Below are 19,856 nucleotides of genomic sequence, written 5' to 3' on the forward strand. Positions count from 1 at the left end.
TTATGTACAGAGTGCTGTACATTACTCAAGCGCACTCGTGTCACATGCAGATTAGGAAAATTATTAGTTCTGTTCTGGTGGTGTTCACAATATGCTGCAGCCAAACACATGGAAGGTGCAGTCCCTGCTGTCTGGAGATTCCATCTGGAATTGCTGCTGAGGTACTGGGCAGTGCTGAAGGTGGGAGAGCCCCAGCAGGGCAGGGAGGGCAGGCAGCAGCACAGAGCCAGCCAGCTCTGCAAGCAGCCGGGCTGTCAAGGATGGCACTGAGAGCTCTGATTTGCATGCAGCGAGGGATTAAAATCAGATGGGCAAAGTGGTTCGAATCCCCGTGACCATCTCTGCACCCCCTGATGGCAGCTGTCCTCTGCCACAGCAGAGACAATGACACAGCTCATGAAGCAGCTTCTGGAGTGCTCAGCTTTTTAGCTTGGAGTATTTTGTCTCCAGTTTCGGTTTAACCTAATGTGCTTTAGCAGCCATTCGTTCACCTGCCTCGCAGAGGAGTAATCTCCATCACAGGGGCAGGACAGACAGCCTGAGGGCCACAACCTCTGCAGCTGGTTTTGCCTTTAATTTGCCACAGCTTGCAAGTAAGGGACCTGAGGCAGGACCGAAGTCACGGGGCTGGATTTCAACAGAACACTCAGGACCAGTGAAATCTGCAGAACAAGCGGTGATTAAAGTCAAGCAGGTGCCTAAATGCTCAGCCAGACTGAGATCATTTAACCTGCACCAAGACTCTGGGCTTGCCTGGACAGCTCAGCTGACAAAATTCATCCATCAGATGAATGCAGTGCCTGTCCCAGCCTGTGTGTTAATTATTGACATTGACTTGGGTAATTTTAGATTCTTATATAGAAGGGTTGTTTTAAATGAAGTGCTGTAACAACCAGTATCACAAAGCACACACATTTCCACTGAACAGGCCAGGACTGTAAATGCAACATAAAGCAGAAGAGAACATACAATTCTTCCAGCCCTTATCATTCACACTGAATTTGTAAACTGCAGATCATGGCAGACACGGAAACATTTTCTCATTTTGAAAGAAGTCCAGGCAAATACCACATGCTGTGAAATATTATCTTATGGGAGTTGTTTTGATAAAAACAAATGGCCAATCCAAAAGATTAATGCTTCATATGATGTGTTCAGGTTATTAATCCCACCTTCTTCTTTCCACCAGCCCCAGTAGTGAATGTTTTCTGGAAAACTGCATGGAGCCAGATGGTTAACTATTGGAAATCTATACAAAAAAGATTAATGTTACCCCATGACAGGGATCAGTCATTTGTAAGATTCCCTAATACAAACGGTGCCATTTGTTTATTCAGACTGGCTGGATGAGCCATACTCTGAGGAGAGCCTAATTAGTTCTCAAAGATTTTCAAAACGTCGGGGCCCAGCTGCTGAGCTGCAGTTCCACATCTGAAGGGAAATTACAGGTGTAAAGAGGTATCCAAGTACCACCAACAGCCAGGCAGGCAGGTAAGAGCCACTGCTCTTCAGGCTGCCTCTGAGCTGTCCATTCTAACATGGTCTGGGGAAAGCTTCTGCTGTCCTGGACAAGTTAAATATTTACAAGTGGTCACTGGGAAGACTCCAGTGCCAGTCACAGATTAAATAATGCAGTGCTGGGTGCCATCACTCTTTAGACAGAAGAGCAGGGCACAGCCACAGTCTGAATGCCCACCTACCCCCATGAGCCTCAACACAGCCCACTCGAAGGCACAGGAACAAATTCCCACCATCTCCACATCCTGCTTTTCTGTGTAAACTAAATATACTGCAAGGGAGATGGGCAGGAAAGAAACAGGCATGTTTTACACAAGGATTTCAAAGTGTGAACAGTGCTTACTAAATTTCACAGTAGCCCTTCTTCCAGATGGATAAAAGAACCAGTATGTGCAAGGCCCCTGCAATTTCCAAAGCACTCAGCTTAAACCCCCTGCATTCAGGGGAGCGGTGAAGCACATGCTTTAAAGTGAAGCACACACTTAAATCCCATTGACTTCAGGTATGTGTGTGTGCTTACATGCTCTCCTGAATAAAATAGATGTAAGCATGTGTTTAAACTTGAACCTCTGCTTTGTTGAGATGAGCCTGTGAAGAGGAGAGTGAAATTTAAACTGATGCGAGAAATGGTGCTCTCATCCCCAAGCAACGAGGCCTTTCCATCAGCAGAGAACAGAGCCAGGTGTTTTTTGTGGGAAAAAATCTACATACAAGTGCTTTTCTTTTCCTTCAAAGGGACATAAAGAGTGAAAAAAAAGCCAAAGAAAACCATTAAAATGGCATGTTTTTCCACAATCTATCCAAATGCTCAGTTCATCAGTATGAGAACACTGACAGTGCTGAGGCTGGGGCCAGGACAGATGTTGAGTTACAAACAGCTGCTGCAATTGAAGCCACTACAAACTCCCCACTGGCTGTTATTACTCCCCCACGGAAGTTCCCACATGTGCCCTGCAGCCAGCAGAAGGGATCTGTGCATGCACCTTCCTCCACCACCAGCAAAATCAACCACATCAGCTTAAAAAGAGCAAAATGAACCGAGTTGTGATTAAATCCATTCAGTGTTGGGTGGGGAAGGAGGTGCAGGAGCACTCCCAGTACTGCCAGGAGATTTCAGGCAGTGAGAGCAACTACAGCTGACATGGCCTCAAGATTCACATGCATGCTCCATTCTGTAGAGTGATATATGAGGATTTCTTTCAAAAAGTAACACCTGACAGAGAGGACCTGTTCAAAAAATGGTGTGTCTCAGGAATTATAACCATTTGGATCATTTTTTGGTGTAAAGAAAGGTCAAGTGTAATGGGCTGGGCTAAAAAACAGATTTAGGAGCACATGCAAACATCAATTTTGTTGAACATGTAGTTCTAGAGCAAAACAAGCAAAACCCCCCAAAATAACAAGAGAAGCATTTTCCTAGAAAGTCACACAGAACAATGTGATTTGTGGAGTATGTCACACATCTAGGGCCTGTCTTGTTACCCACTGCATCAGCCAGAGCAGGTCAGCAGCTGGGCTGGCCTGGCCCAGCTGATGCAGCCAGTGGAGCTGCTGGGAACTGGTAACTCTGGTACCAGACCCAGACAGTTTTCCTTTTGAATCCTGTGCCTTTGCACGTCCACAAACACACTGATGGCTATGGGCAGCAACTGTGAGCTGGCTCCTGGTTTATAAAATCACATAGTAATTTACATAAAACATATTTTTTGCATGATATTCTTTTCTCTCCAATTGTGTTGGCAGGTTTTTTTTCATCTCAAACTTCAGTTAACTTCACTTAGGAGCTTTTTGAGACAAGCACTGTTGATATATAGAAACTAAGGAAAGGATCTGAGATTCTGCCATAGTACCAAAATCAGAATCATTCTGGCACTACACAGAAATCTAAACCAAAATCTAAACCCCAAAATCACCTCCCCTTTGATCCCGTCTCACTTACTCCATAGGTGTCCATTCATGATGCAGGAGAGCATCTTCTCCCAATGTATATGCAAAAGCTTCATGAAACAAAGTAGGATTAACTACACTTAAATCAAGTCACCTTAATTTGGAGAAGTGAGAGCTTTAAAAACAGGTATTTATTAAGAAAGGGAATTTCTAAGTAGTATCCTTCTTGGTGGTATAAATATCCAACATAGACTTAATCAAGAGCACATCTTGGAGGAGATATTAAAGCAGCATATGATTTGATAGCAATGAAAAAAAAAGCAATCAAAGCAGAGCATGGCAATAAATTAATAGAAAAAGTTATCTATCCAAACCAGACTAAAAGTAATTTTGTAAGTCAGCAGTAAAAAGTTGAATAAACACTAATTTAATCTATTTTAGATGCAGCAGTCAATAGATGAAATACTTTACTGCTCTCTAGCTACGTGAACACAGTCAACTGACACAATAATTGAAAAGAAGGAGAAAGCAGGAGCAGGAAGCAGGAGCCCAGGAACACCAGGCGACACAGACCTCCTGTGCCAGGGGAGCTGTCTGTCAAGGCAAAGCTGCAAAGCAGAGTTTTGATGCAATGACCTGCAGATAATGGTTGTGACCTATTTCTACTGTCCTACCTTTCCATGCACTTTTAGGCAGCACAATCATCCCTTTATAGGGAACAAGCATTTCCCATTCCTCTGGGGTATGCAGAGAAAGGGAACAATTAATTCCTCCAAAGGGGGATCCTGTATCATAAGCAACAAATGTCCTGGTACTGTGGAATGAGGAAGAACTAGATGGGAGGAACAGAACATGTTGTCAGTGGAATTTCTTGAGATTGCCACTTCTCAAAGCCCTATATTCCAATTGTTTCCTTAAATATTCATCACCAGCATCAGGCAGAAGCCCCTGGAGAGAACCTGGAGAGGTTTTAGGAAACCAGGCTACCAACAGCAAAGGACTGCAATGATTTATTTCCTATCTGACATTATTTATGCAAGTGAGCATGTGACAGCCTGAGTATCCCACAGCTCTGCCCCATGCTGCCTGAAGTTCTCTTTATCTTTCCAAACAAGCTGCAGCAAACCCACCTTCAGCTGAACATCCCAGGTGATATTTTCAAGAAATAATAAAGAGGCTTTAGTTATTATCACTCCAGGCATTTGTACTGCAGATCGGCAAGGAAAAGGACTTTATAACTGAGCTGAGAAACGAAGAGCAAATTCAAAGCAGTTTAATGACACTCAGGCAATGACAGCAAAGCAGAGGAAAGAAAAAGAAACACTGGGAACTGAACTGCAAAGATGAAAGCAAGGAGTAATCAGTGGTTAATGACGATACAAGCAACAAAATTAAACCTAAGCTTTGACTCTGAAAGGCACCTAAGCAAGTGAGCTCCTAAGCCTAAAGCCAGGCTCATACTTGATAAAACTGTCAGCAGGTTAAATCAACAACAAGCCTTCTCCAAATCTTCCTTTTAAACAAATGAATGTAGACATTAGAACATGGTTTTCTAGTTAAATACAACAAAGTTTCTACTGATTCAATGAGAATAAAGTCCTTTGAACCGATGAAGTACTCTCTAAGAAAGAATACAGTGCTCAGAGGGCTGTCAAGTGGCCTCTTGCTATGAATTCATAATGATGTCGACCTTTTATTTACTGTTTCTATACCACAGGCAATTTAAGTAAGCAAGATGTACTTAGTAAACCAAAACCATAAAAATATCTGCAAACTGCTGGGAAACACTGGGCAAATGATGGGCACTGGGGATGAATGAGGAAGGTGATTAAGAAACAGAGTGGGAATCACAGGAAAGTGTGTTCTTTTTCTTTCTCAGGGTCAAGGAGTGCTTCTACCACAGAATAAAATGCAGTGTCACACCAGGTGTCATTGCATCAATACATCACACAGCCAAGGAAGACACTCTGCTCTCACTATCATTTGCAGGCTTTTTTTTTTTCCTCTTTTCTTTTTTTAAACAACATTAAATTTGCATTAGCTTGGATGGGGAAAAAGGATGGCATATATAGGGAGAGAGGGCTGAATTAATATTCATAAGCAACACACTGGAAGAATGCAGAAAGGGTGATTTGAGGGAGCTTGGAAAGGGGAAGGAGACAGACATCAGTCCTAGAGACCTCCTGCGTCACACACTGCTCCCAAGCAAGAATTGCAGTGTCTCTTCCCCATCCACACTAAATATTTCCTGCTCTGAACAGCTTTTGGATTCCCCACTCCAGGGCACTCCAGGGAGGAAACTGTTTTGGCTGAAGTTGGGCAGGAGCAGGTGGCACTCACCAGCTGTAAGTAACTTTGCTCTTGTTGGCACCACAGCGGTTCTTGGACTGCTCACAGTTTGTGTTCAGTGGGGAAGGGGCGTGCAGAGGGAGCAAACAAGTCCTTGGTGGTGTTTAACAGCATCCCAGGCTCCAGGCTGCCTCTTCCAAGCTGGCAGCTCCAAGCAGGCAGCAGAGGACACGGAGCTTCCAGAGGTGCCTGCAGGGATGTGCCAGCACGGGGTCAGGTTTGCTGTGCTTCCATCCGCTGCTGTGAGAGCACAGCAGCCACAGCCACAGCCCTGAACAGCCCTGCCCAGCCCTGAACAGCCCTGCCCCAGCCCTGAACAGCCCTGCCCCAGCCCTGAACAGCCCTGAACAGCCCTGAACAGCCCTGCCACAGCCCTGAACAGCCACAGCCCTGCCACAGCCACAGCCCTGCCCAGCCCTGCCACAGCCACAGCCCTGCCCAGCCCTGCACAGCCACAGCCCTGCCACAGCCACAGCCCTGCCCAGCACTGCCACAGCCACAGCCCTGCCACAGCCACAGCCCTGCCCAGCCCTGCCACAGCCACAGCCCTGCCACAGCCACCACTCCGAGGTGGAACAGTCCTGCAAGCCAGATGTTAATGCTGCACAGGAGGCAGGAAGGGACGAGAGGAGCAGGGCTCCCACCAGGCGTGAGTGATCCCTCTGCAGATGGACTGTCAGCACCAGGGCTTTCCAGAGAGCCCCAGCACACACCCCTTTTTCCAGCAGCTGGGCCGCCAATTCTCCAGCCTCTGCATGTGCCCAACTACAGAAACAGGGGCTGCAGCTGGAAAATTTCTGGGGCTACTGCTGCTGTGCAAAGGTACAATAGTACAAATATGCCAATTATTACATTCAATGGAGTATTTCATCAAAGAAAAGAAAGCAGAACCTGGATACCATAAGTGTGGCAAAGCCATCAAACTATTTGTCTAGAACTAGTTCCATCCTCAGAAGCCACCTGAGAAATCCAAAGTTAAGCACGGAAGCAGGACAAGAGGCAGCAGCTCTGTTCCCTTCTCCATTCCTCATCACAACAGAGGGAATATGAACTTGCATGACCATCTCTACTGGAAGAATTTTTTTTACATGCTTGAAAAATCTTAAATCCCTCTCATTTCTTTCAGCTGTGCACCACGAAACCCCTTCCACCTGGGGTCAGAAATGATTCCTTGAAACTGCAACACATTCCTCTTGAATTCACTGATCCACACCAGTCCAGCACTTGAGTTTGAAAGGTTCCTTTCATTTCCAAATGGCACAAATGTCATCATGTGCTGTGGTGATGCCACACCAAACATGAACTTCACACTCTGAACCAGCCTGGCACATGCACTCATCAGAACAGTTGGTTTTTTTCCCCTCCAAGCTCACCTTTCATCACCATCCCTTACAGATAAGTCCTCCTTGGCAAAGATTAACACTCTGCTAATGAAGTTATCTCCTGATCTTTTATTTCAACTGGTATCTGTTCTGCCATTTAACAACCTCTTTTCAGCTGCTAAGGTGGGACAATTAGTCAGTATTATTAATATTATGAGGTTCTATTACAGTAATAGCTTGGAATCTGTTTGCCCAGTACTCCTCAAACACACAGGCGAGCACTTGGTGATGAAGAGTGCTGTTGTATAGGCCACGGAATGCAACGAACAGCTAAAACATTCATAATAAATACTTGTAGAAACTACTTTCTTTTCATTCACAGCCAACTGATTTTCACAGTCTCTTCCTATAAATTCTTTTACAGTGATGCTACACAACCAAGTCCACTGATATGACATGCCAACGTTGACACTGTCCCAAAAGCACAGCCAGGAATGCAGAACCTGCTGGCACAGCCTCCAGCAGGAGTGAGCAGTCGCTGCACAGCACGGGCAGGCAGCAGTGCCCCTGTGATGCATGGGGGTGACTGCAGGAGCCAGAGCTCTGCTCAGGCCTCAAACCATGGCACGGCTGGGCTGAGGGTGCGTGTGCCATCCACATCCCTCCGTGGGAGGGAGAATTCACAGCATCAGCAGAGATGAGATTTCAGGAGGTGAATGTAAGCTACTTCAGCTGAATGCACATTAACCCTCAGGTGGAGCGAGGATGAAAATATTTACCCTGAGTTGTTTTTTTTTTTTTAACAGATTTACCATTGCTAAAGGAAAGGCCACGAAAAACCTTGACTTCCTAATGGTCTGAGAACAGCAATAACCGAATAATCATTTTCTTATGGACAAAATACTCCCAAATATTTCTAATGAACCATTACAGAATGCACTGCAACTTTACAAGCCTTCATTTAATTACTTCCACTGAAACAAACACACAAATCTTCCAGCTCGGTGCTGCCACATGCACAGACTCTCTGAGCACCAAGCCCTCAGCAACCTTCCTCTGATGGACATTTTTTTTCCAGGAAATGACACAGAGACATAGGTAAAAGGTGATTTAGATAGACTGCTGTGTCACAAATTGTCAGGATCTGATTTAAAGACCTTGCCTTTGTCAAGAAAGACAGTTGGGTGTCTGCTTTAAAGAAGTACTGGGAATATTTTCATCAAAGGTTTGAATTGAAAAACAGTGGGAGGTAAATATCTGAGATGTTGCCAAGAAAGACCGCTATATCCGTGCAATTACCATTAACAGGGGACAGCAGTGGTTCAATGAAGTAATTCAATCTGGTGTCCTACATTTTATCAGACAGCAATTTTGAGTTCTGACATAAAAGGCTGAGAAAGGGGATTGGACTCTTTTCTCTGAAATTCAGCCTTAATTCTTGCAATCAGGAGATGTGTTCTCTGCTTCAGGTACCAGCCCTACTATCCCTCCAAGGGCCTCAAAAGAATAACCCAATATTCACCTTCAAAAGAAGAATAACCTAATATTCACCTCAACACCGCTCATTCGCATAGGAACAAGTCATACTTTGGGCAAGTTTCAGAACTGAGTGCCTGCAGTATTACAGCAGTGTTTTCCTCCTGACTTAACTATCTCAGTATTTCCTGACTTGTAAATTTTGCAAGAAGAAAAAGACCCATTGTGTTAAAAAAATAAACAATGTGATGTAGCCTAAATTAATAAAAGTATTCTTCCAAAATATAAGAGAGAGAGAGAGAGACTGTATTTCTCAGAAAATGGCAAAATGAAAAGCTTATGGAAACTGCCATCAGAATAATACCATCACATGGCTTCTCCTTGTCAATTCATCCATCCATCCTGCATGCTCCTGGTTCCTTAGAGGCTTTTGCATTATCTTTCTCCCCAATAATCCTATCAGTCAGCCCAGTGACCGCACTGGTGCTTTCCAAGGTCACCAAGTTTGCAGTGCAGTGCTGCATTTCTCCTCTGCAAGGCAGCCCAGGCTGGCAGAGGGCACTGGGCTCCCATGCTGGGCTCAGGGTGAGCTTCACTCCCTCTCCACACAGCTCCCACCCAAACAAACACCACAAACCCCCTTTCCAGGGAAGTCACCACAATTTGCCCTTTTAGCTCCTTTCTACCACAATGCTTTTTGCCATAACCCCTTTTTGCATAGGAGTGTGCTGATCTATAAACTCTTGTGTTACACCATCCAGAGACCTTGAAAGGTTCTCCCATTAACTGCACATAGTTGAAAACGCTAATTTTATATTTTACTGAGCAAAACCTCACCACAAGCAACAATGACATGAGATAATTTGCAGTAAGAACAGTCCTGTGTCGCTCTTTGCACTGGGCTACAAATTCCACCAAGCTCCAAAACATCACAAACAAGAGCAAGCTGGCTCTTGTGTCGTACAGAGCATGGTCAGCCCCCTTTACACGTGGCACAAACCCAGGACTCACTGCAGCACTCCAGTGAGGGACTGAACAGCCCTTTCCTGTCATGAAACCACACAGAACCTCCTCTAGAGACCCAACACTATCTTTCCCCCAAAATATTAAACACACAACGCAGGCAATGCTACTGAGCATTCTCTTGTACTGATACGAAACGGAGACCCTTGGAAGATGGAGGCTCTGTGTATGACAGCTTAACTGCTTGCAATCAAACTAATTTGCAGTACGATGACCTGAAATGAGTTTAAAAGCACCATAATGCATGTTTAGCAATCAGTGAAGCAATCCTTTATTATTCAGGTTCACATCTGCAATTTGTGTCACGTGTTACAGGAAAGAGAAAGAGGGGAAACACAAAAAAGAATCCTTTTGCTTTGCAGGAGTTGATGAGCAAAACATGAGCCACAGTAACACGGGGTATTCAAGACCAAACTTAGACTGGCAGCAAATCTTAAGTCTTTCTGCTACTTACAGGAATCTTAAAATGTCCAGAAGAAGAAATTATTAAATTAAACACTTGCCTATAAATGATTATGTCTTGATTTTTCTAAATTGATTTTTGCTGGAAAAAAAATGATTAAGCAAGTTCATCTGAAATACCACCAAAAATGTGAACTAAGTTTGCCTCCAGGGTTTTAAACTGTAAATGAAGTTATCAACCAACCACTTTCAACACTCCCCTTTCTACTGGTTACAGAAGTGGGAGACCCTTCTGACAAGTAATGGAGAGTTTCATATCACCTCTCCAAATACATAAAACCTTCCTTCCTTTTTCCCTTTCTTTTTTTATGATGTCTCAGATCATCACACTTGTAATCCTTGGAAAAAAGATGGCTCCAACAAGGAAAGTGGGGAAGCAGAAGGAAAAGGGACCAACAAGCTGAGAAGCACTTGACGAAGAAAGGCAAGAGCAATAAATGTAACACCATTCCAGAAATTAGAAAAATAAAATAAAAAAACCAAACAACATAGGAAAGACACAGAAGTGCAAAACTGAGGCAAAGCCATTAGAAAAAGCACAGAACTGCTCAGTTCTGAGAACTCCAGCAGGACTGGGCTTGGGCAAGGAGAGGGAAGGCCCAGGCCAGCACCCCTGCTCAATCCTGAGTGACAACTCCTTGGGGATATCACCTCCTGAATCACCAAAGTATCTGGGGACCGTCCTAAAGAAATTAATATAAAGTTATTAAAGAAATTTCATTGTTCAGACAGAGGGTGACAATCTGTATTTCAGCAGTGAGGGGAGAAACCAGAAAGACCTGCAGTTCTGAAATTTGGTCTCAGTTCTGTCTGGTTGGCGAAGGAACTGCTGTGGTGCCCTGCTCTCCTCCTATATGATTTTGACAACACAGTTTCACACAATTCAAAGAACTGTACAGATTCATATTTTAAATTCAAAGAATGTTATTCAAAAAGCATGAGCATGCATTAGGGCAGGGTTCTACAGTGTTTGAGGAAATACCATCCTGAAGGGCTGTAAAAATAACCCAGACCTTCACCATCTCTGTTCAAAATGGTCTGAGGAGAGACCTATCCTGACCAAAATCCAGCCCAGGTCATTTATTCTGCTTGCCTAACCTTTCCCCAAATACTGAGTTAATAAAATGTGAAATACACAGTTTTCTTCTCCAAAATCTGTTGTTTTGCTCCATCTATTCTTACTGTGATGAGCAGGATGCTGGAAATGCAGCTGCTCTTGCTCTTCTTCTTGCTTTGCTGGTCATGTTGTTAGCAAACTCTTTAATGAGTCTCAGTTCTCCCTAGGAACAGCACTACAGTTTATAAATGCTAAAATTAATAGACCTGGGGTAGACTTTATTACCTGCAATGTATTTAGTTGGCAATGATGATGCCTCCCTTACAGCAGCAGTTAGAATAAACTGCATTTTTAATGGCTCCTGCAAAACAAAAGACAACACCTAAAAGACATCAGATGAAGAAACACCAGGTTTCCTGGTCTCAGTGCGCCACACCAAATCTACTCCACTGAGGGCTGCAAACACTAAAGAGTAATTACAGCCCACAGAGAGATTTCTACTGGGGATCTTGTCCACTTTTGTCGAATCTGAATTTACTATCAGAAGATTCATAACCTCTGTTGTCAGTTTCACTTCTGCAAAGAATGGGCACATGGAGAATTTTAAGTGAAGCTAAAATGGATTTCAGTATACCCTTCACAATAATAGTTGGTAAAACTAATTACAGTGAGAAAATTGGAGATCATTCATTACCCTACTAAGCAAATTAGGATTCGTTAACAATGATTTATAGTGCCAAAGAGAGGATAACAAGGATTCTCTTTCCAACTCTATTCACAAGGGACATGACAGTTCGTGGTGTGGTGCCACCCCAACAGCCACTGTGCAGTGCCCTTGTGGGTCTCAGGGTGTTTCAGATGGACACACACTTTTACATCAGCAAAATACATTTCAATGTTTGGCTCCTAAAGCCAAGCACTAAAATTAACTGAGCAGCTTAACCTACTTGCAAGAACAACAGCTCTTTATTTACCAACACCACTGTGCATATGATGTGCAGTAAAGGACTACATCCCTTCTGTAGCTTTAGCTGTTGGATTTACTGGACCCCTTTCAAATGATAATTTTGATCTAATCTGTTTCTCTCCTGTGGAAGCCGAAAGGCCCTACTGCACTTCCCTGGAGTGGAGTCTCTTCACACCCTCTTACCGAGGAGAGTCATCAACATCACAAACCCGACCACCTCAAGGAACAAAGCACAGCTCCCCAGGATCACTGCCAGAGCATATGGACCAGGCAACGAGGGAAAATCTACTCTTTGAAGGGCTCCCTGAGCGCAGACAATGTGCTGGTGCAACTAATTCCACATTTCTTCTGCAAGGTAATGTCTCAGGTGAAAATCACTCCCATTGCACAGCGAAATAGCTGGCCTTATCTAGGCCAAAGACTGGTCTTCCATCATATCCATACTGAACACCACTGGTGCTCCCCTTATTCTCCCTGGGATGGGTTTTTAGAGCTCTGAGTAATGCAATGCAACATTGCACAACGCAGTGTCCCAGTGGCACGCTGGAGCTGCGCAAACATCTGCTGAACCCAACCCACTCAGGGCCAAATTGGATAGCACAACTGATTAGCCAGAGCCTCTGGGAATAAGCTCACGATTTATGTTTGTCTGAGTCACCAGCCCATGTGCAAAGCAGAGTTTTAGCTTTTCTTTCCTTTTTTTTTTTAAGGTGGAGCAAGAGCACTGTTTGGAAAAGAAGGGTCACAGGGGTCTTCTGCCTTCCCAATGTTATTTCCAGCTCCAGCTTGTTACCAAATTCTACCTGGCTCTGAAAAATTCACAAACTCCCTGCATTTGGAGGAAAAGAAAATAACACAAACCTGCAATCCAAAAAGAAAACATTAAAAGAGGAGCAGAAAACCCTCAGGAACTGCAACAAAGACTCGAGAAGCAGACCCATACTGAAAATGGAAATAAGTTGCCAAAAACAGAGAAACTGTACAATTGCCAAAGAACCTGACAATCTTGGGAATCAGGGTTGTTGTTTAGAAGCAAAACATTCAGTTATTTAAGTTTTGATTTCTGCTTTGTTTTGTGTTGGAAACCAATGAACACTATCTACTTTAACATGAATTTGGCTGAGTGCAAGATACACAAATGAGCAAAAATCATTCTTCAAAGCAAGGTAAGAGAAAAAGCTTTACAATTATACAAATTCCAGTCGTATTCTAAAACATCTCAACCTCCTGAAACCTTTAAGACAGCTGGATAACATTAAAAACTCCCATAACTCAAACAGGTTTCCTTTTAAAGTTAAAAAGATGGTGAATTTTTTCTAAAATTCTAACTACTTTCCAATTATCTGATCTGACATCTTGATGAGATGTAATCTACCTGATGATCTGTCTTTGATGAGAGACAATGACAATTTGCAATGCAAAAAAATATCAAAGACAACTGGGAGATCTTCCAGGAAGTACTGAGTTATGATTTCTTAGGGTGCACCAATATTAACAGCACATTTAATTTTTTTTTTTCACATGCACCAATTATAGACTGGACTGATCCCACAGGAAGCAGTGAAGTCTGGCCAGCACAAAAGGCTTACAGGAGAATCAGAATGATTTTTACCTCTTCTTTTCTGACTACTGATTTAACAATATGCAAAAAGGATGGGAAAGTGTCTCCTCTGACAAGGAGCACCAAGACAGGCAAAACAGACTCCAGTAAAAATGTCTTTTAAACAGAATCTACAGAACATACCAACACCTGTGAAAAGAGTAGAAGAGAGTTGTTCCCCAGTGAAATCCAACCTCGAAGGTGTCTTTAGAGCTCCTCAGCAACACTGCACCATCACCTCTCCCTCAGTGGCCACTCGCACTGGTCCCACTTTGCTGAAGGCACCTCATTACAAAGTTTGTTTAATCAAGGGCATTTCTGTGGCCCCAGCTGGGTATGGGTTAGGCTGAATCACTTGATGGAGATTCCCAACCCTCTCCATTGCCAAAGCAGGCTGCAGGAACGCCCTCCCCAGAGCATTTTTCCTTTCCCTGTTGCTTTTCCAGGAGCACTTACACAGAGGCAACAAGAACAGAAGAATTCAGTCTCCAGCTTTGCCATTCAGGAATTTATCTACTTAGTGTATAAAATCAGGTTAAGATTTCAGCCTTCACCTCTACTACTGAAGGTGCATAATGAATTACTGGGATGGAGCTATCAGAGAGATATTAGAAGAACAATTTTGTGTTACTGGGAAGTGTCAGCTTTATAAATGTTTCCTTAAACACTCAGTGATCTCTGGAGACTCTATAGAATAACAGGATCTAGAAGTCATTTTAGCTTTGCTGTAGCATGCACAGCATCCACAAACATTGCAGACACATGACCCACCACCCCTCAAACCTGAGTGCCTGTCACGAGCACGGTCCTCAGAGGGGATTCTGAGCTGGACATGGATTATCTCTGTGTTAGGCAACATGGCCTAAACACATGAAGATTCCATTGATATTTGATTTAAACAGCAAACATGTGCTACTTAATCCATACCTCAGTGTTCTTTCATTTCTGAACACAACCTGCTTCCCTCTGCAGTAGATGTCCATCAGTCCACTTTCACCTACCTGGTTCCTATGTTCCCTCTGGTGAGCTGCAGTACATAATACTCATACATCAAATCATTTCCAAGGGCCAAAGCTTTATTATTACCTATTAAACTAGAAGTTCTTTTTACCGTATTTGAGACCAATGACCCCAGTTTTGAAGTTCAGGGTTAACACCAAACACAAAAACTAACAGTCTTTTCTAGTTAAAGGCTTTGGAAAAAAGAAGTCAATTCAAGTGCATATTCTTTTGCACTTTGATAATACAGTAATTACATTGATCAGAAACACATGCTAATTGGATCATTCTGGAGCATTTTTCTCATTGTCTGGTACCACAAAACACATCTGGGTTTTATTTGCCCCATGTAAGTTAATAAGAGTATGGACTTTTTTAAAACAACAAGCAAGATAATCCTAAAAACAATTTTCCAAAGTGAAAAGGGAGGAAAAAAACCCTTCATGTTTCATCCAAGACTGTGTAAGTGCAAAAACAACTTTAAGAGAGAAACTGAAGGACGTTTTCTACCTACTTGGCTATTAGTGAAGGAAAAAAAAAAAAGAAAGTCAAAGATTTAATACTACAACTATAGATAAGAAACAGCTCAGTTAAATATATTAATGGCACCAACAAGGGATGTCTCCCCCACCTACACAGATCCAAATTGGAATGATTTAAGGTGCCAACACATCGGCCCTAGAAGATGTCAGGCTTCTTCTTGTTACTAAATCCCTCGCTCAGGAGAGCTGGAAACTTTCAAGCTTTCCGTTGGAGCATAGGGGATGTTGACACCTTCCAGATTTTCACTTTAGTGGACCAACCCACAGACAGTATGGTGCAGGGAACAGCAGATGGCTTCTCTTCTGTTACCTCTGCTGCCTAGAGATGAGGCTGAGCACCGCTCCCAAACCATGCATATTCAGCTCTCGCTGCAAGGAGAACAAGGCTTATTTATCCATGGTACAGCCCTCCAGCCCATATTAGATCTGTCCCATTCCAGAGCATGTCTACAGATGTCCATATGATTGGAATTTTCCCAGACAAAGGAAAGAAATTCATTCTGAACTATGGAAAGACATTCAAGGTTTAGTTTTAATTCAAAATGAACATTGAGCCATTTGATATTTTTCCCTTCATCCCCTCCCTCTTAAAAACACATGACACAAACCAGGGCAAGTGCTGAAAAAAGGAAACCAGCTTGTTTTTCGGTTTCACAACTTACCTTACACTGATCTGGGCTTTGATATAATTAGAACAGCTACCACAAAACTTTTTCAGTTGAGGATGCTCTTTTCACACCTCACCACCAGCAGTGTGAACGTTCTGTTTGTGCAGAAGCCCAAGGTAAATCCAGCAGGACACAGCATTTCTCCATGTATTAAGCAATTTTTGTGCAAGTTTTGTGAGACCACATGTACACAGTTTAATCCCATAACTTTCTTACAGGACAGGATCACAGACCTCTATGACAAAAGACTAAACTCACCATGTGTTAACAGAAGAAAATTACTCTCTGGGAATGTGACAAGAGTGCAACCAAGTTTTTCCATCATGTAATTGAATACCATAGAGTTTACTTTTCCCCAGAGTTCAGTGAAAAGATAGAAGCAGGTTTTGATTATACTGATAACTTCAGAGCAGTGCTACGGGACAAGGCTCACTGTATTTTACCCACCTGGTTTGGGACATACACAATGCTCTGCTTCTCCTACAGTGATTATAAAGGCAGAAAAGATTTGCTTGGAGAACACAGCATAAGTTACAAGAGAAACAGGATATGAGCAATTTAAATATAAATCTTGGAAGAAAATAAGCAGTACATTGGATTGACTGGAAGACTTTTTTTTTACTCCCAAACTTATCTGTGCAAGTAAAAGGTATATTGATTAATGTGGGAATGAACAGAAAGGTATGAATATAGACTGTTAAATCAATACAGATGCATGCAAATAGATCACAAACCCAAAAAAACCTGATCAATTTTCAAACCAGCTGGGGCTTGATCTGCTTCTCAGGACATAAAATGTAAATCTGGCATAAATATAACTTCTGTGTTTTCCAAGAGTGTCCATGAACCATGGGCTTTTAAGCAACAGGTAGAAATCACTGTGCCACGTCCTCTGGGCTGTGGTACACAGGAGATGAGGCAAGACATTGTAATGGACTCTTTAAAATCTGTGAATCAACAAGAACTGGTGCAAGGGAAAATCAAGATCCTACCATCTCACATTAGAGAGCTGCTGAGACCATGGCTCATTTTCTTTGCTCTAATTGTGTAAATTAAGTGCTGTTCAAATTTATGTAGTAATTAATATGACACCTGATTAGCTCAAGAAAACACTGACCACCATGTTGGAAATACTACTTCCAGTGCATTTGTGGAGGAAGAAATAAAAAGGACCATTAAGCTCTTGGGCAGAGTGGGGTTGGTGGGTTATCCCTGTGTCCATGCACTAAGGCACTTTTGTTTGAGGAACACTCTGCTGCTCAGAGGCACACGTGTGAAAGTGGAGATACACTTACAAAGTAGCCTGTTCCCAAGCTGGAAGGAGCTGAGCTCTGCAATAAAACACAAAGACAAAGTGGAAAGTCAGTGATGGTTTTTAACACGTTCCAATCCACACAGCTCATTACCAGCCCTTTCCAAGCTTTTCATCACCACATCACAGCACCAACGTCCTGCCCCTTGTCATCTGCTACTGAAACAAACACGCTGTTGCTTAATTTTTCTCTTTACATCTCTCAACGACTCTGAGATGGTAACGTGCTATTTACTGAATTCCAAGCTTCTGCGGTGGACGTAATTGCCAATTTATTTGACAGGCAGCTGGGTAATGAATTAATGATGGCATTTCGCCCTGCACTGAGACTAAACAGACACTCATCAACCAGCCTCCCTGACATGCTGACATTCAATGCCCTGGACTCCAGCTCCTCAGCTTCGTGGCCACAAAGGGGCAGGCGGGAGGGGGAGAAGGGGAAAAAAAAGTAGACTGACTTCAAAACAAAAAGCCCGGTGGGTTTGGATGACTTTTTCAGTGTATGACCTGTTTGCCAATTTATTCCCGAAAGGCCCTGGTTAGTACACACATAGTGCTTTTCTAAAATGAGACATTTTGTAAACATAATTAGTAGTCTGAAATGTAAAGAATGCGTGGGCACAGAGAAGCTGCTTCAGTCAATGTACCATTTTCTGGAGAATGCAGTCACTACAATTTCCCGTTTGGATGTCCACACTGTTTGACAAACCAAGGATTTAGAAACAACAACAACAAAAAAAAGCAAGCAGCAAATACCTACAGTGTGAAATAGATTTCAAAAATCAAACCTATAAAAATAATTAAAACTAATATTACTGCCATGGAAAATATCAATTTGTTTAAATGCTTTAAAAAAAAAAAAAAGCATCCTGAAATTCAGTTTAAGTGGGACACGATCACAACCTCTATATTCACAGGAATTAAGGAGATAAAGGGTTTTGTTTCATTAGTTTTTCATCTAAGCAATGGGGATTACACAGCAGGTTCTCTCAGAGACATGGGGGAGACCGAAACATCTCGGTGCTAATCCAGGTCAGGCTGTTCCATTAGAGGGTGAGCAGTTCCCAGCTCCAGCCTGCAGAGCCCATGGACAAGGAAGCAAAAAGCAGAGGACCATTCTCTAGTGAGCACTGGGTTGTCCAGACAACCAGTGTGTAACTCCTGTAGCTCAATTCCCATTTCTGTGCCTCAGCACAGCCTCACCCTCGGTGGTGACACAGCTCGGGGACAGCCAGGAACTGCAGAGGGGCCCCAGCAGCCCGGGCACACCCCTGCGAGGACACAGAATCTGCGTCTGTTCCGAGACAGGGGCCCAGAGAGCAGCTCTGCAGTGCCCAGCTCTGCCTATCAGCAGGCAAGGGAACTCCACACAAATACAAGCAGCATTCCAAAGTCCTCCTGTCCCCACTCCTGCTGCTCCGGGGCCTCAAGTTACCTGTGCCACCATCACCCTCAGGTGACCCGCCCTGGTGCCAGTGAGGATGTCCCTGAGCAGCAGTGGGCTCAGCCTGACCACTGTGCTTCCCTGCTGGCCCTGTGTCCATGCTGCTGGAATGACCTGGAACACCACTGGCACAGCCAGGCCACCGCCCAGCCCGCCAGAGCCCTCCATGGGCCTAGGCCCTGCTTTGGCGATGCCAAAAAGATTTTTGCTTTTTATACATTTTTCATATATTTGTAGCTCTGCAGACTATTATTATATAGTTACATAGCTCCTTAACTAACTCTGGTACTTTTCCTACCCTTTCTCTTAGATTTTAGAACAGGAAGCTCACCTTCCTGGACTCTTACTTCATCTTGCCTCTATAGTGAACCAAGGGCATTCTATTTTTTCCATATATCATAGTAATTATAAATGTGGGGCTAGAAGCTCAGGGGTGGGGGGGCTTCAGTAGGGGGCAGAACCAAAAGGGGGGATTACTTAATTAACTGTTCCTCTAACTGGATAGTTTCTGTAAAGTATGCTAAATTGTTAAACTTACAAAATTGTCGAAGTCCTGTATCACGTGTTCATTTTGCATACTTGCACCTGGAGGACTTTCATTAAACTGCTTTTTATCATCTTAGTATTGTTTGGGGCTTGTGATTTTCGGTGTCACTGGGAGCCCCTGTGGCCCTGCAGCCCTGGCACAGAGCGGCGTGGCACACCCTGCCCAGTATCCAACACGACACACACTGCCTTCCTCTTCACCCATCCTGCTCTCTGCTTCATGCCATGTAAATTCCTTTCATTTAAGCTGGAGATCTACCCATGAGTACAACACGTGCAATCATTATAACCATTTTTGTTTCAGCTATGTACAGATGCCAAGTGAGTCCCACTCTTTCACTCAGTTTTTTTGAACTTACTTTACTGGCTGAAAGCTCCAAAGTTTGCATTCTGCATCTGTGTGTAATTTTTGTCTGCTTTTTATTCCAAGTTTTGGAAGGATAGAGTATCAAAACAAAACAATAAAGAGGAAGAAAAAAGAATAAGCAAACAAAATATTTCCCACTGAATATTTTCATTCCTTCAAAAGCAATGCTGCAATGGCTATGGGAGGACAGTCGAAACATAGCAGTCAAATGACTTTCACTGAACAACTGTGCATTTTCAGGGAATTTGAGTTTGCTGGATGGAAATATAGCCCTTCACACATTGCATGCTGCATATGGAGAGTACAGTTTGCAAACT

General features: G+C 43.3%; 1 protein-coding gene across 2 annotated transcripts in view; it reads right to left on the bottom strand.

Moving 5' to 3' along the window:
• AUTS2 (activator of transcription and developmental regulator AUTS2) overlaps positions 1-19,856 on the bottom strand; it is a gene marked incomplete at both ends in the record, with an annotated part of 761,383 nt that overhangs the window by 392,767 nt on the left and 348,760 nt on the right. For both annotated transcript variants that reach the window (XM_082294494.1, XM_082294493.1), the window contains one exon: positions 17,166-17,201. In XM_082294494.1, coding sequence (XP_082150620.1) covers positions 17,166-17,201 — 36 coding nt within the window. The remainder of the gene's footprint in view (positions 1-17,165; positions 17,202-19,856) is intronic.

The sequence above is a fragment of the Coloeus monedula genome, assembly GCF_965178545.1.
Source record: "Coloeus monedula genome assembly, chromosome: 20".
Lineage (NCBI taxonomy): Eukaryota > Metazoa > Chordata > Aves > Passeriformes > Corvidae > Coloeus > Coloeus monedula.